At 43.6% G+C, this 14122-nt stretch overlaps 2 protein-coding genes across 3 annotated transcripts in view; one reads left to right on the forward strand and one right to left on the reverse strand.

Annotated features, from left to right (window-relative positions):
- LOC140331778 (uncharacterized) overlaps positions 1-3331 on the forward strand; it is a 23735-nt gene extending 20404 nt beyond the window's left edge. For both annotated transcript variants that reach the window (XM_072413055.1, XM_072413054.1), the window contains exons 2-3: positions 453-510; positions 1626-3331. In XM_072413055.1, coding sequence (XP_072269156.1) covers positions 1643-2746 — 1104 coding nt within the window. In that variant the 5' untranslated portion in view covers positions 453-510; positions 1626-1642 and the 3' untranslated portion in view covers positions 2747-3331. The remainder of the gene's footprint in view (positions 1-452; positions 511-1625) is intronic.
- A 7167-nt stretch (positions 3332-10498) lies between these two features.
- The window catches only part of LOC140331779 (uncharacterized), a gene marked incomplete in the record, with an annotated part of 29588 nt that continues 25964 nt past the window's right edge, over positions 10499-14122 (reverse strand). The window contains 1 exon segment of the mRNA XM_072413056.1: positions 10499-14122. Within this exon segment, the coding sequence (XP_072269157.1) occupies positions 12648-14122 (1475 nt within the window).

Consider the following 14122-nt stretch of genomic DNA (forward strand, 5'->3'; position numbering starts at 1 on the left):
TATTATTATTATTATTATTATTATTATTGATATATATGCAATCAGGTTTGTTATGCAAGTTGGCCAAACACAAAGCCCTTCACTAACGTTTGTAGGTGTAATTCGATGTCCTGTTGGTTAAAGCATTCTAGTCAGATTTTCTGTTGGAGGTTTAGGGGCTCCTGGGATGTACTGGGCCAGCTGACTGTATTTTGGCATCTCGTACTACCTTCCCTTGTTATAAGAAAGTGAACCTGTCATATCTGATATCATTCAGGATTCCTTCTATTATCCGGGTATCTTCTGTGTAGCAGAAAAGTGTCACATTAGGGGTTATTCGTCCTGGCAGCTGATTGGTTGGTCTGTTCAGTTATAGGTTTTGTGGTTATGGAGGGTTCTCAAGCATTTCATGTTGGCTGCTAGTTATGGGTTAATTCTAGGAATTCTGTCTAATCTCTTCTTTCTTTCCACAGATAATCTCTCTGGTTATTGCAGGAAACTTTCACGCTTTTACTTCTTGCAGTCAGCCTTGTAAGTATCTGGTTATGGTTTGCATCATTTCTACAAAAATATTGCATTGGACAGTCCAGCAGAGGCATATTAAAAAGCGATACAACAGCCCTCAGGCCACACACACACATTATCATTATTAAAAAGGATTTATATAGTGCCAACATATTATGCAGTACTGTACAGGAGGAGGGGAGGACCCTGCCCTGAAGAGCTTACGATCTAGGAGCAGGGGAGAAGCATCTCACATTAAAGATCTTTACTATTCATTGTATATTCATGTGTAAACCACATTTTTGTTGCGCTCAAACAGTTCTACTGCTAAACCTGTAATACTTGCACCGCCCCGATAACATACACTACAAAGTGACCACCAGAGCCAGGTAACACTTTCATAGTTCCCTGATCTATCGTTCTGCCCACTGAAGCTGTCACGTTGTAATATGCCCTATGGGGTGAGTTGTCTGCACAGCTTCTAATGTTTTGGTTGTATAATTTCCCTTTAAAACACATAGTGAGAAAGTGCGGTAATATATTTGTATTTATGAATGCATTTTTATCAGTTTCTTCATATATTCACAACCACACTTGCATGGTATACGTGTCCTAGGCATGAATGTGGGGTGATACTTCTGTCTAGTAATTGTGTGGAGAGGAATTAAGTGATATTTGCAGTGTTGGCTGATCTTGAAGGCATGGTAATGTGTCTATATTCTTTTAAGGCCAAGTTATTGCAGATAAAGGTGGTTCTTTGAGTGGCAAACATGATGGTGGCATATTAGAACCCAAATATAAGAAATTACTTCTTTGTAAGAGAACAAGATTGGGACTGAGGCATACGGGTAAATGCACAGGTGAAATACAATAATGGTTTTGAATGAAAGAAGAAAAGTATTTTGTGACCAAGAAACAAATTACAGCAGTGAAAAGCCAAACATTTCTGGTTCAGCTTTTACAGCTTTCTGCTTCACCTGCCTGTGTTTAATTATTTATGTATATGGTATGTGTGTATGCAATCACTAGGATTTGCAGAATTGCAGCAATAGAGCATGACTGTTGGCAGCCATCACAATGCTACATGCTGCCTGTCATCGGAGTCTTCATTAGTCCTCATTATTTTCTTTCTTTTTGAATAGGTTTTGCTTGAACAAATATGGAAGAAGACGACAGCCCTGTGGAAACTATTGATGTCTATCTTGAGCCTGACCCAGAAGAGGAAGAAGATGAACGTAAAAGACGTTCAGTAAAAAGGGTCCGGGTGGAGGATAGCCCAGATGAGTATGTAGAAGATGAGAATGTTGAGGATGAGGTAGAGGACAGTGATTATTCTCCTCCGACACACGGGAGAAACCTGAGGAGGCGCCGTCAGTATTACTGCTCTGAATGTGAGAAATGTTTCAAGAATAGCTCCGCCTTGGAAGCCCACCGCCGCATCCATAAGAATGAGAAAGGCCACGCGTGCGATGTCTGCAACGCTCATTTCTCTTATAAATCTGACCTCATGGTTCATCGTAGGCAGCATATGCCAAATAACCGCTTCGAAACTCCACAACCAAACCGCTTCGAAAGTCCACAAACGAGCCGAACGCCCACCGAAAGCTCCAACTCAAGCGCCAGTAACAGCCCTCTACTGGATGAGAAGCCTCACCAGTGCAACTACTGTGAGAAACGGTTCCGAGACAAATCCATCCTGGAAGCCCATCAGAGAATTCACACTGGAAAACTTGCCTATCCCTGCCCGGTGTGCGAAGAGAGCTTCTCCAAGCCGGCGCTTCTGGCTGCTCACAGCAACATTCACCGCGAGGGCAAACCCTATCACTGTGACCAGTGTGAGAAAAAATTCAATGACCAGTCCCTTCTGGTGGCCCACAAGAGAACCCACACCGGGGAGAAGCCTCAGAAGTGTAACCACTGCAACAAATGGTTCCCCAACCGTAGCAGTCTGGAAGCCCATGGAGAATGCCACCTAAAACCCAAGCCGTACAAGTGCCGACACTGCGATAAGAGCTTCAACGACAAGTCCCTGCTTATCACCCACGAGGGAGTGCACACAGACACTAAGCCCTTCAAATGCACCCAATGCAGCGAGAGCTTCTTTCTGAAAACGCAGCTGATGGCGCACCAGGCCACACACGCGCCTGATAAACCTTTCCCATGCAACCTGTGTGAGCGGAGCTTCAACAAAGAGGAGACCTTACTGGCTCACATCCGAGTTCACAACATGCAGAATGCCGAGAAGCCAAAACCCCTCAATTAATTTTTAAAGCTAGAAATTTACGACTTTTTACATTTTCAATATCTGCCTTTTCCAACCTTCACCCGGAAAGTTTATTGGCTTTATCCGAACGCTTTTTTTTTTTTGTTTTGTTTTGTACAAAAGTGGCTTCATTGCCATTTATGGAAAGGGATTCTGTACACACATTTATATTGTGCGTATTATGTATATATACTATGTTACCAGTATAGAATGTTAAAAACAAAAAAACGGAAAAAAAAATTGTGAGGCGATCATCTCTCGCACGTAGTTTTCAAAATTTCTGCATGCAAGTTACAGCAAGAGCGTTGAACATCTCTAATCTAGATAGACTGAAAATCATGGAGTGCACCGATGGAAAACCCACAGGCCAGGCCTTGGAAAAAAAAATACCCTGATTGGCTGAAACAGGAGGAGTTATTATGTCCCATCGCTCGACACAGGAATATACTTTTGTGCAAACGTGTAAGATGTTAGCAGTTAGTGTGGTCCTGATTTAATGATGAGTTAGTTGTTGGAAAGGGTCCATTTTTTTAATGTTTTAAAAAAACTGTCATTACAATCCAGAAATAAACAGTTAAAATGCCATTCATTGTGTGTTCGTGTTTCTCTCCCTTTTATACAGACTCAGGCAGGGTTTGTCTATGGATGATAGTGTCGGCCATGCTGCAGAGGACAGCGGCGCAAAGCAGGTAACGAGGTACGTTCTTCTTTTCAACATATTTATATATTAGGAAATAAACATCTCTTCTTTTACAGCAATGGAGACCTGTACAAGGAGAGAAGATGGATGGGGTAGGTACTCTCTCTGTACATGCAGCCAATGCAAATTAAGGAAGACGACCCTTCATATTTCTAGGCAATGCAAAATGAGGGGTAAATACTCAGCTTCACATATTCTGCAAAGTGGAAGAAAACTTCTTGACCAAAGTAACCCCCTCTAACTTAGGCCGCACTGTATGTTTTTTTTTTGTTTTGTTTTATCTTGTGAAGCAGTTTTTCTTAGCACAGTTTTAAGTGCGGGAGACTGCTAATTTAATTTAGCCGATGTGTTCATGCCAGACAGTCCTGTCAATTCTGCAGACTCCCCTTTATATTCTGAGGACCCTGCTACTGGACAGACAACAGGAAGTGTCCAGGTAAAGCATTTAGAGACATGGACACTGATGGTCTGGGGTTGGATTGTGGCTTTCTGGTGAACAAAAAGGATAGATATCAGCTTTAAAGAGAACCTATACTGAGATGATATGAGCTACCATTGTTGACCTCCTATAATATAAGTCTTGCTCGGTTGCTGTTCTGGTCCTCTGCTTCTACTACCTTGATTATCTCGGGCCCAGTATTAAGAAAATACAGAGTAATGGGCATGAATCAAATATCATCTCTGTCCTTTATTCTGGAAGAGTTCTGTGTACTTGGGAGTATATGGAATCGGTCTGTTTCGTACAAGCCACAGCCATAGTCTATGCATGACACTGAAGGAGCCGAGTATACTGAACATCCAAAGGGCTCCCTAGTGCTGGTATTATGCAGCAATAGGGGTATTTTTTTTTTTTTATTTTGTTGAGTTGTGATTACTGACAACTTTTACAGAACACAGATCTCATGGCTCTTGTTTTTGCTACATTTGAGTACCTGACCATGTAAACATGGATCGCGAAATCAACAAATCCGGGTCAGCTTGCTTGTCCTAGTAATTGTGGGATTGCTATGACAGCTGGACAAATAGAAGAATTCATAAAAAAACCTCCATTAACGATAATACATCAAAGAGACCCCGGTGACTCTCCTATGCACACGGTGCCCGAGTTGGTCAGTTCCTATAGAATGGTGCAGAGGTAGCAGCTCACAGGTGAATGTTGAGCTTTGCGTGTAGTGTACGTTTCAGAAGTCTCCATTCAAATCTGTTACCACTTCTGGGTTTCTCTCTGTCAAAGTCTCTAATGTACAGAAATGTAAAAGGGCAAGTACAGATTGGGAAACTAGGTGAGGCCTCCTGATACCATCTCAAGAGGACCTGTCACCTTCACTACTTTGGTATCACATATTGGTTCTATTCGCATATGCATACCTCCAACACGATTGTGCAACACCCGTCTGCTATCACTGCCCATGCCAGGGGGGGTTGTAAGAGCTCTCGCTGGAGCTCACCTCGCGCTTCTTAGTGATTCTTGGCAGCATTTCTGTTACCCCATCATGCCCATACACAGGAGGAAGGACAGAGCATTCACAGGACACCCAGTCAGCTCTTGCTATCTACACCTCCCACCCACCATTGGACCTGAATGCAGCTTCCCCTTTGGTGGCGTAGCTCAACACATTGCAGCCATTGGCTGTGTGGTCTCCTCCATTGGATTCCATAGCTATTGCTTGACAGCAAATTCTTTGTCGTCAGGGCTTTTACTTGGCTTGGAGGATTTATCTTCCTGCAGACACAATTGAGAGTTTGTAGCTTGGCAGAAGATCAGAAGACTTAAAAGCTCTTGCTGATATTTTCAACCACCTGGGAACTCGGCTTTTTGTAGGGATCACTTCTGATCTGAATGTGAATAGACATTGAGGGGATCCAACCTTTTGCCTGATGTGTCCCAGAGAATAATTCTAATGCAACAAGTGCTCAACCCCTAAATGATAGTGAGATAGGAATCACTTACAGTTGTGTTCAGAATAATAGCAATGTATAAAAGCTGAAAATCCTAATAGCTTTTATTACACACAAATGCATTGGGAACTCTACCCATCCTTTTCCAAACGATATAATAATGAAGCATTTATCAAATTTGTGTTTTTTCCTTTACAGATAGTGAAGAAAAAGGAAATATTACATAGTTTCATAGTTTTCCATGTTAACTCAAGACAGGAATTACAAAGCACACCAAGGGAGGGAGGTTTGAAAATATTTGTTGTTGACACGAACAGTAGTTAAAGCTGCCAGTTCAATGCGGTAATGACACAATGTGTGAGCACGAGATCATAAATGTCCAATAACACTTCACTAGCCGCTGCACAGGAAGTGGAAATGCTATGAATAGAATGATCCCTAAAAGGATTTCTAATCGTTTGCCTGATTAACTATGCACATTATTTAGACAATCCAGGAGACACTGAGGACACTAATTCTTTGGAATCTTTCAGGGGGAAAAAAGGTTTTCTGGATGACATACACAGTAGGTGCCAAGGCATTCAAATACTCTTGGAGAGTACTGCTGATGTTAAGTTTTTAAGCTTGTTAACCATCAACTGTGAAACACAGTCTCCTGGTAGAAAGAAAGAGTGGTGTAACCTTCGGGCTGAGGACAAGCATGGTCAACTTAACTGCCCCTTCTGAAAAGAAAGGTGCCAGAAGGCTGTTGGGCACCTAAGATAATCTCTCAAACTTTTTTGGCCACAATGACAGCCATGAAAAGGTCTTCCTTGGCCCTGGTCTGAATGTGTCCGTGAGCAAAATGGAGCACAAGAATGGTCCCCTTCCAGTGATCTAGCTTCCTGGAGGAATAATCCTCTGCAATTACCATAAGAAATTGAGTGAATGAAGATAGGTGACCAACAGTAACTGGAGAGCCATGGGAAATTTGAACCTTGACCTTTCAGTGTGTTGGACCCAAGTCCTACATCTGAAGAAGTTCCGGAGTAAGTTGCATTTGTGGGCTTAATCTAGGAATCAAAGAGATGTCAATCCAAAAAGGTCCCACAGAGTTCTGAACTCTGATTGCTAGATTTAGAGTCCAGAGTATTAGCCAATACATCATAGAACCCCTACTAGCAAGGAGATAGCAAAGGCCTAAATTATTGCAAAGCTTGAATATAGATGGCATTGGTAATAGTTTTCCTAGCTGTCATATGTGTTTTCGGCACCCAATCAGAGCAGCCTAGGTGCAACCACCTTTCCTTTCAAGATCCTGGCAGATGCTGCTTTTTGTGGATGCAACAGGGGAACTTGTGGGAACAAGAACTTTGAAATGAAGAGGACCTGAACACTCAGTTACTTTAGGATCACCACAGGCACCTAAGCCAATTGAAGATGATAAAAAAAATCAGCTCCTTCAAAAAACACTTTAGGATTAATTATGCAAACATGTAGAGAGATTACCATACCTCTGAGCCATAGTTGGAGTGTGAAGATTTGTGGCCTAAGTTTATTGAGCACTATATATGCTTCGAGGGACCAGCAAGGGACTCCCCTCCAAGGTTTAGCAGGTTTACCATACCGGAGGCCTTCACCTAGACATTGAACAGCCAGAGATTTACTCCAGCCAGGTATGTGGCTATACCAGTGCTGAGAGTACACAGGAGGAAAAATGAAGCAACACTAGGTGTATGGACCACCTTAAACGTATCTAGTTAGGTTAGGTCCTGAAAGTGGGAGTGCAAAGGGATTACCGTACGTATTTTTTGCCCTATAAGACGCACTTTTTCTTCCCCAAAACTGGGGGGGAAAAGTTGGTGCATCTTATACGACAAATACCGTGTTATAAAATAATTAAAAAAAGATACCCGATACCCGATCCTGCGTGTGTCTCCTCTCCTCGCTGGCTGCAGCGTGTGTCTCCTCTCCTCCCTGGCTGCAGCGTGTGTCTCCTCCTGGCTGCAGTGCAGAGCGAAAGAAGCCACCCCCTGCTGATCCCTGTCCTAACTGCCGTACAGTGGAAAAAAAGGTAAGTGAACGGCACAGAGCGATCAGAAGGTTAATTTGAACGGCACAGAGCGATCAGAAAGGGAATTTGAACGGCACAGAGTGATCAGAAGGGAATTTGAATGGCACATGAGTGATCAGAAGGGGAATACCGGTATGAATGGCTTATGAGTGGTCAGAAGGGGAATAATCTTTCAGAATCTTTTTTTTCTAGATTTTCCTCCTTTAAAATTGGGTGCGTCTTATATTCCGGAGCGTCTTATACGGTACCCTGATGTGTGCTGACGTGAAGTTGTTCGGAAAAGGGAATATCAGGCTGTTCAGATTAATAGCAGTGCCTGCATTCACTGGATAAATTGAGAAATGTTTCTATATTTTACTTTCCTTTTAATCACTGAACCAATATTTAGTTGTATGGCCACTCCGTAATGTCAATCTTGTTAGTCTGGAAACAAAACGTTGCTTGTTTACTAGTGTGTTTTGGTCTCTTGGTGCATTGTCTCTTAGAAATACCCATTTCAAGGGCATTTCCTCTTCAGCAAAAGGCAACATGACCTCTTCAAGTATTTTAAATATTTCAAACTGATCCCTGGTATGCGATAAATAGACCCAACACCATCCTACAAGAAACCATGGAGTTTCATTTCTATCAAAGGCTCCTGTAGCGCTTGCTGATTTCTTTGCCTTTCCCAGCTTGGAGCCCTTTCTGGTACCCAATCAGCTGGATTGCATGTTAGAGCCTCATCAACTTCAACATCCTGCTGGATCTGGCCGTACTTTTCACCACCGGGGCTCAGCTCTTTCACTCCCTATATTCATCCAGGATCGTAGTTGAAAATCTAGATCTGTACCTATGACGCCTCCTCAACTTGCAAACTCCTCCAAACGTTTATGGCCTTGTGGTTGCTCTGCCGTCTGTAACACAGAATTCTCGCTTGTTACGGCCTGGTTTCTGTACAAACAATTCAGGGATTCTGATGTTATATTTTCTGCTTCCATTGGCTGGGGTTACTTTTGTACCGTGATCAATGGACACCTCACTTTGCTATTTGAGAAGAACCGAGGAACAGCCCACGCAGCTTTGCTACTATTTCTTTGTTATTCTTAGATTTTGTAATCACACATGGAAAGTTCTTTCATATCTTGACATTTGCAGAAGTCCTGAAGATGCCTCCTGAGTTGCCATACACTTCCCCCTCCCCATTCGATATTTCTCTAACCCCACCAGGTTGGGAGGGAGTGAGGGATCACTATACAATGTGTGTAATTGGAGCTGCTGAGTGATATTTGCTGTTGAAGCGAATATTTGTAATAACATGACAAAAAAATCAGAAAAATTTTTACTAAAACTTATTTTTTGGGTTAAGTAAACCCCCAAACCTATAAAAGCCGATGTCTGTACAATATCACTGCGAGCCACTTCTACAATTTGTCACACTTACCTCTTCCTCACGTTCTGACGTTGGGCGTGTCTTTCCAAGATAGCCTCTTACCAGCTCTGGGTATTTAGCCAGCTCACAGACTGCACTCTGGGTTTGTGCAACGTGTCTTCATTGGGCCGAGACCCGGTTCAGCTAGTTTCTGGTCCCCTGGTGCCTAATTCAGTTTCCTCTGTCTAGTTACTGTATTAACCTCCCATCGTCCAGTGTGTTGGTTCCCAGCCAACTTCCCTGTGCTGTTCCAGTCAGTGGATATTCCTGTATCACCTGTGGCCCGTCACTAGTGTCTCTCTCCTGGATCCCTGGTATTTGTCCCCTGGCATGTGACCTGACCTCTCTTGCTTGCTGCCTGCCTCGACCCCGGCTATTCTCAACTATCCTGGTTTGTGATTTGGTACCGTGTATATTGCCATCCACCTTGGCAGTAACCAGGGGCGCAACATCCCCACCATCAGAGGCTCTGGAGAAAACCTGGTTATTGCTTAGACTCTGTGCCTTGGCCCTTCCCGGGCTCGCACCACCTCTAAGCAAGCCATTGCGCCCCCTAGTGGTCCTGCTTTTCCGTGCATTACACGGTTTATTTTCCCCTCTGTGTGACTTGGGCTGTGGAAGAATTTGTCCCCCCAGATTTAAGATGTAGATTATTATATCTGTTCTGTCTCTGTATGATATTATATAAAAAAAAATATGTTCTGAGCAGTTCAGGGAACAGCAGAGCGATAAGAAGATAGGAGAGGATCAGTTCAGGTTAATCCATATGCAGGTCACTATTGTGGTTGTAAAGAAGCACTATCTGAATTGTTTACGGCTCTTTGATGGTCATCACTATTCATAGTTTTGTTCTAAAACATTCAAGTCTAATTCTCTGATCATTTTTCTTTTTCCAAGAAAAAAGAAAGCTGCAATACCATCCTTCAATCTAGATTCGTGCCTGGCTATACCTTTGCATTGCCACAAGATGTCCTCATTGTCACTGCAGGGTGTTATAGCCCCACCCACTGAGCACAGCTTTAAAGGTACATAGAGAAATTCTGTGTCATCACCTTGGCACTCGCCTATACTGCACACAGATATTTTCTGTACTCCAGCTCCAGAGTCGTGTCATATACACAGTGCAAGCTCTCTCCTCTCATGCAGAAATGCAACACCCCCCTTCCTCCACTACAGATGTTGACTACTCCCTCTCCTACAAAAATGCTTCACACCGTTCCTTCACTATAGAAGTGACTCCACCCCTTCCTTCTACTACAACTGTGACACCACCCTCTATCTCCACTACAGCAGTGACTCCACCCCTTCCCTCTACTACAACTGTGACTCCTCCCTCTTCCCCCACTACAGAAGTGACTCCTCCCTCCCATCGAAAAATGCTTCACCCTTCCCTCCACTGCAGCTGTAACTTCTCCCTCTCTGAAATGCCCCACCCTCTCCCGCCACTACAGCAGTTACCCCACCCCTTCCCTCTACTACAACTGTGACTCCTCCCTTTCCTTCAGAAGTAACTCCCCCATTACAGAAATTACTCCTCCCCCTCTCTCCAAGGTTTTGATTAGAGAATGATGGCTGCATTGCTCTGAGGTTAGGAAGCCCATAGTGCTCTAGAAATCCCATATCCTAGGTCTAAGCTGTAATAAATGTGATGTAAACATAATAAATTAGTAAAAAAACTTAAGAAACAACAACTCTGCAAAATGTTTTATTGCATATGAAACTGGAAAAAGGTACAAATCTTCTCTAAGGGGTCACCATGCAGCCTGTGGCATCACCAGTGCATCAGAAAGGTTAGATGTGACCCTGGCAGACACCAATAAACATTTCAAAGAACAGAACCGAGTCACATGACCCTGGGAAGGGTCATTCTTCTCTGGATAACCCACTTCCTGTCTTGTAATCCCATACCGTAACACTGACAACTGTTATTTGCTGCCCCCCACATAGCCCATGTGAACCTTCACAAAACACTTTGCTTATTTCGTTCCTTTCACTCTTCTAAATATATAAAACTTGGCGCACTTTTCTTGTATGAAATGAAAGGAAAATTAAAGTCTTGTACCTTTGCGTTACATCACCAGCTACAGGAGGCCTGGACCCCGACAAACTAGCCAGCCCCAGATCACCCCTCTACTACCAGCTAGGGCCCGGATCACCCTTCTACTACCTGCAGACCCTATGTTTGTGCAAGGTCAAAGCCACAGAGGAGTGGGACCGCACTCCAAACACTTCCAGGTGTCCAGTTATCACACAGGAGGGTCACTTAAGTAAAACATTCTCCTAGGACTGAGGCATGCTGGGAGTTAGAGGGGCAATCCTTGCAGGACAATTACCCTGTAGGTGGCAGTAAAAGATTTTGTGTCCCTCAATGGATGAGGAAAAGGAATGCAGCCGGCACATGTGAGGATTGGTGATCCACAATGTATGACCTGAGATACGTTGTCACCTTGTGACAAAGTTTTCCCTTTTCTTAACCATCGCTGCTTCTAATGATCAGCTCACGGCTGCAGATCACTTCCGAAAATGTCAGTATAGTAAAGATTACAATGGTAAAGTGAAATAAATGGAGAAGAGATGGAGCCAGCCAAAATATTAAATCCCGATATCTGAACGGCGGGAAATTTTTCTGCTCCATTTCCGCTGACAACCAATCAGAGGAGGCCTTGCTGGCAGAATTTGTCAGGGAATCCTTTCCCCAGCACCCTGACACAATATGGTGATAACCCCGCTGGGATTTGTAGTAGAATATAATATTTAGTGATCTCTTATAAATAGGCCAAGACTGATTGAGCTCAGAAGCAGCTTTCACACAGTAATTCACTCTGGGTCATGTAGTTAGATGAAGCCCAAATCGAAAAGTTAGTGTCTGTGCTTTCTTGTCCCGGTGACAAGGTCCGGTTATTACTGGTGTCACTGGGACAGAAAGTGAGGGAGAATCCCCCCAAAAAATGTAATGAGGTGAATACCTTTAAATCACAGGAAAAGTTTATGTGCCATTCTCAGATTTAGTTTCACATTTTTTTAAAGCATAACTTTTTTGGATTTTGTATCTACCCCCCTCCCGTACAGACAGAAAAGGGTACCACGTCCTAACATATACCCAAAGCTCCGCCCTTTCCTAGTAACTTCCAAAAAAGTCCCATTTCCTAAGAAGGACCTGTCTTTATGCCCAGCCTGCTTTACATCCCTCCTTCCTCTAGGGGGCGCATCATCACACAGGTTGGGCTTATAGTACTAAAGAAGCAACCACACATTATATGGGCACTACTCAGCCCTGGCAGAATGTCCATCATCCCCTCACTAGGCTAGCTGGAAGACCAAAGGAAATAGAAAACACAGGAAGTTCCAGGGGAAAAAAAAGGGATTTTATTTGTAACTGGAGCTCTGCTTTAAATACAGCCTGGTCTTGATTTATTGGCTTTGGTCATTTTTCACCAAGAGCCAGCCATTTATCCAATGACAGTGAATGTGCAGCAATATTGTCATGCTGAGTGAAACTTAACCAATGAGGGGTAATAAAAGGCCCTAGAACACAAATAAAGATCCAGTATCGTCCCAAACTGGACACTTTCCTTCACAGTAACCGAAACGCTTCCCCGTCCTTTGTATTGGAATATATATACCAATACAAATATATGACCATCAAGATACAGGAGACCCCTTTAGATATGTACAGATCCAATACATACCACAAGGGCAGACCATGGTCCCCTCCCCCATTCCTGAACACACAGACCGTGTGCCTATGGGGTATCGTTACTCCTCAACATAATACAACTGTCCACTGCAAGCAGTGGATCGTCAGACGACGTTGAGATATCACCGACAACTCACTAAACATTCAGCAATTTACTTTTTCCTTTTTAAATTCTACCAACGGTCTTTGGTACGAAGTGTTCATTTGTACGCAGGGCCGGTAGCACAGCCGTTTCACGTAATCCTTGGAGGCCGGCATTTCAGGTATCGGCCTTTTCTCTGCACTTGGCTCAGAAAATGGAGCAATCTGAATATTGCTGAAGTTTTCGAGGTCTCTGGATGTTGGGCTCCCGGGGTCAGGCTTAATAATATGGGAATTATGGTGCAGGATGCAGTTGGCTTGGGACCGGAAGACTTTACTACAATAGGCACAAGGGTATTGGCTCCGGCTCTCGGAAGAATCGTGAGTATTGCGGTGCAGGAGAAGCAGAGATTTGAAGCTGAAGGTTTTGCTGCAAACCTTACACATGTACGGCCGGTAGTTCTGGTGACAACGTCTATGAAGGTAAAGTCTGATCAGTTTTTGGAAGATTTTCCCACATTGGTTGCATGTGAATCTGACCTGGTGGGACTTTCTGTGTCTTCTGAATGATTCCTGGTATCGGAAACTTTTTTTGCATTTCTTACATGTTTTCAGTTTTCCTTTTTTAAATGGTTTAAATTCTGATGAACATTCATTCTGAACTGTAAAATGTTCTTTGTCCTTCGCTGTATCTGTGTTGACCTCCAGCATGGAGTTCCTGGCCTTTCCATCTAACTCCTCCACCCTTTGGGAGAAGCCATGGAAGACGGTTTGTATGGTTCCTCTTTGCTCCAGCATGTCCTCTCCCGGTATAATTAGCTGGGAGCCGTGCACATCCTGGGATATATGGACATTCATATGTTTGATAAATATGGGCAGCCTGCTGTAACTTTTCATGCAGATCTTACATTTGTATATCTGCTCCCCTGTGTGTTCCCTGAGGTGCAGCATGAAATCTGGCTTATTGCTGCAAACCATTCCGCACACAGTACATTCGTAGGGTTTCTTGTGCCCCTTTAAGTGTATCTTCAGTTCAGCGGAGGTCTGGAAGATCTGCCCACATATCAAGCACGAGTTTACTTTCTTGTGTTCCTGGATGTGAATCCTTAGCAAGTTTTTCCTGGGGAAGGTGACTTGGCATTGCTCACAGCTGTGTAAGGGGACCTGTTGTGTTTGGGCCGGTGACCTGCTGGCTTTCTGCCAGGACCCCGGGGGTTTTTTGGTCTGTTCCGGGTGAGTTTTCATGTGTTTCTGTAACACTCTAAGTTTATCAAAGCTTTTCTCGCAGAAAGAGCACTTGTGGAGATGTTCCCGGAAGTGGGACTTCTGGTGTAACAGGAGGTACATTTCTATGTGGTAAGCTTTCCCACAATCCTCACACACGTATGGCTTCTTCCGCTTTTCTTTCAGAATGTCGCAGTAGCATCTTAAGATCCCTTTACAGGTCTCACATTTTGGCTTTAGGCTGGAATCCTGTAACATTTCCTTCTTAAAGGAAGCAAGGCAGTTCTGCTGGGATTCCGGAACATTCTGGCTTG

The sequence above is a fragment of the Pyxicephalus adspersus genome, chromosome 5, assembly GCF_032062135.1.
Source record: "Pyxicephalus adspersus chromosome 5, UCB_Pads_2.0, whole genome shotgun sequence".
Taxonomy (NCBI): Eukaryota; Metazoa; Chordata; class Amphibia; order Anura; family Pyxicephalidae; genus Pyxicephalus; species Pyxicephalus adspersus.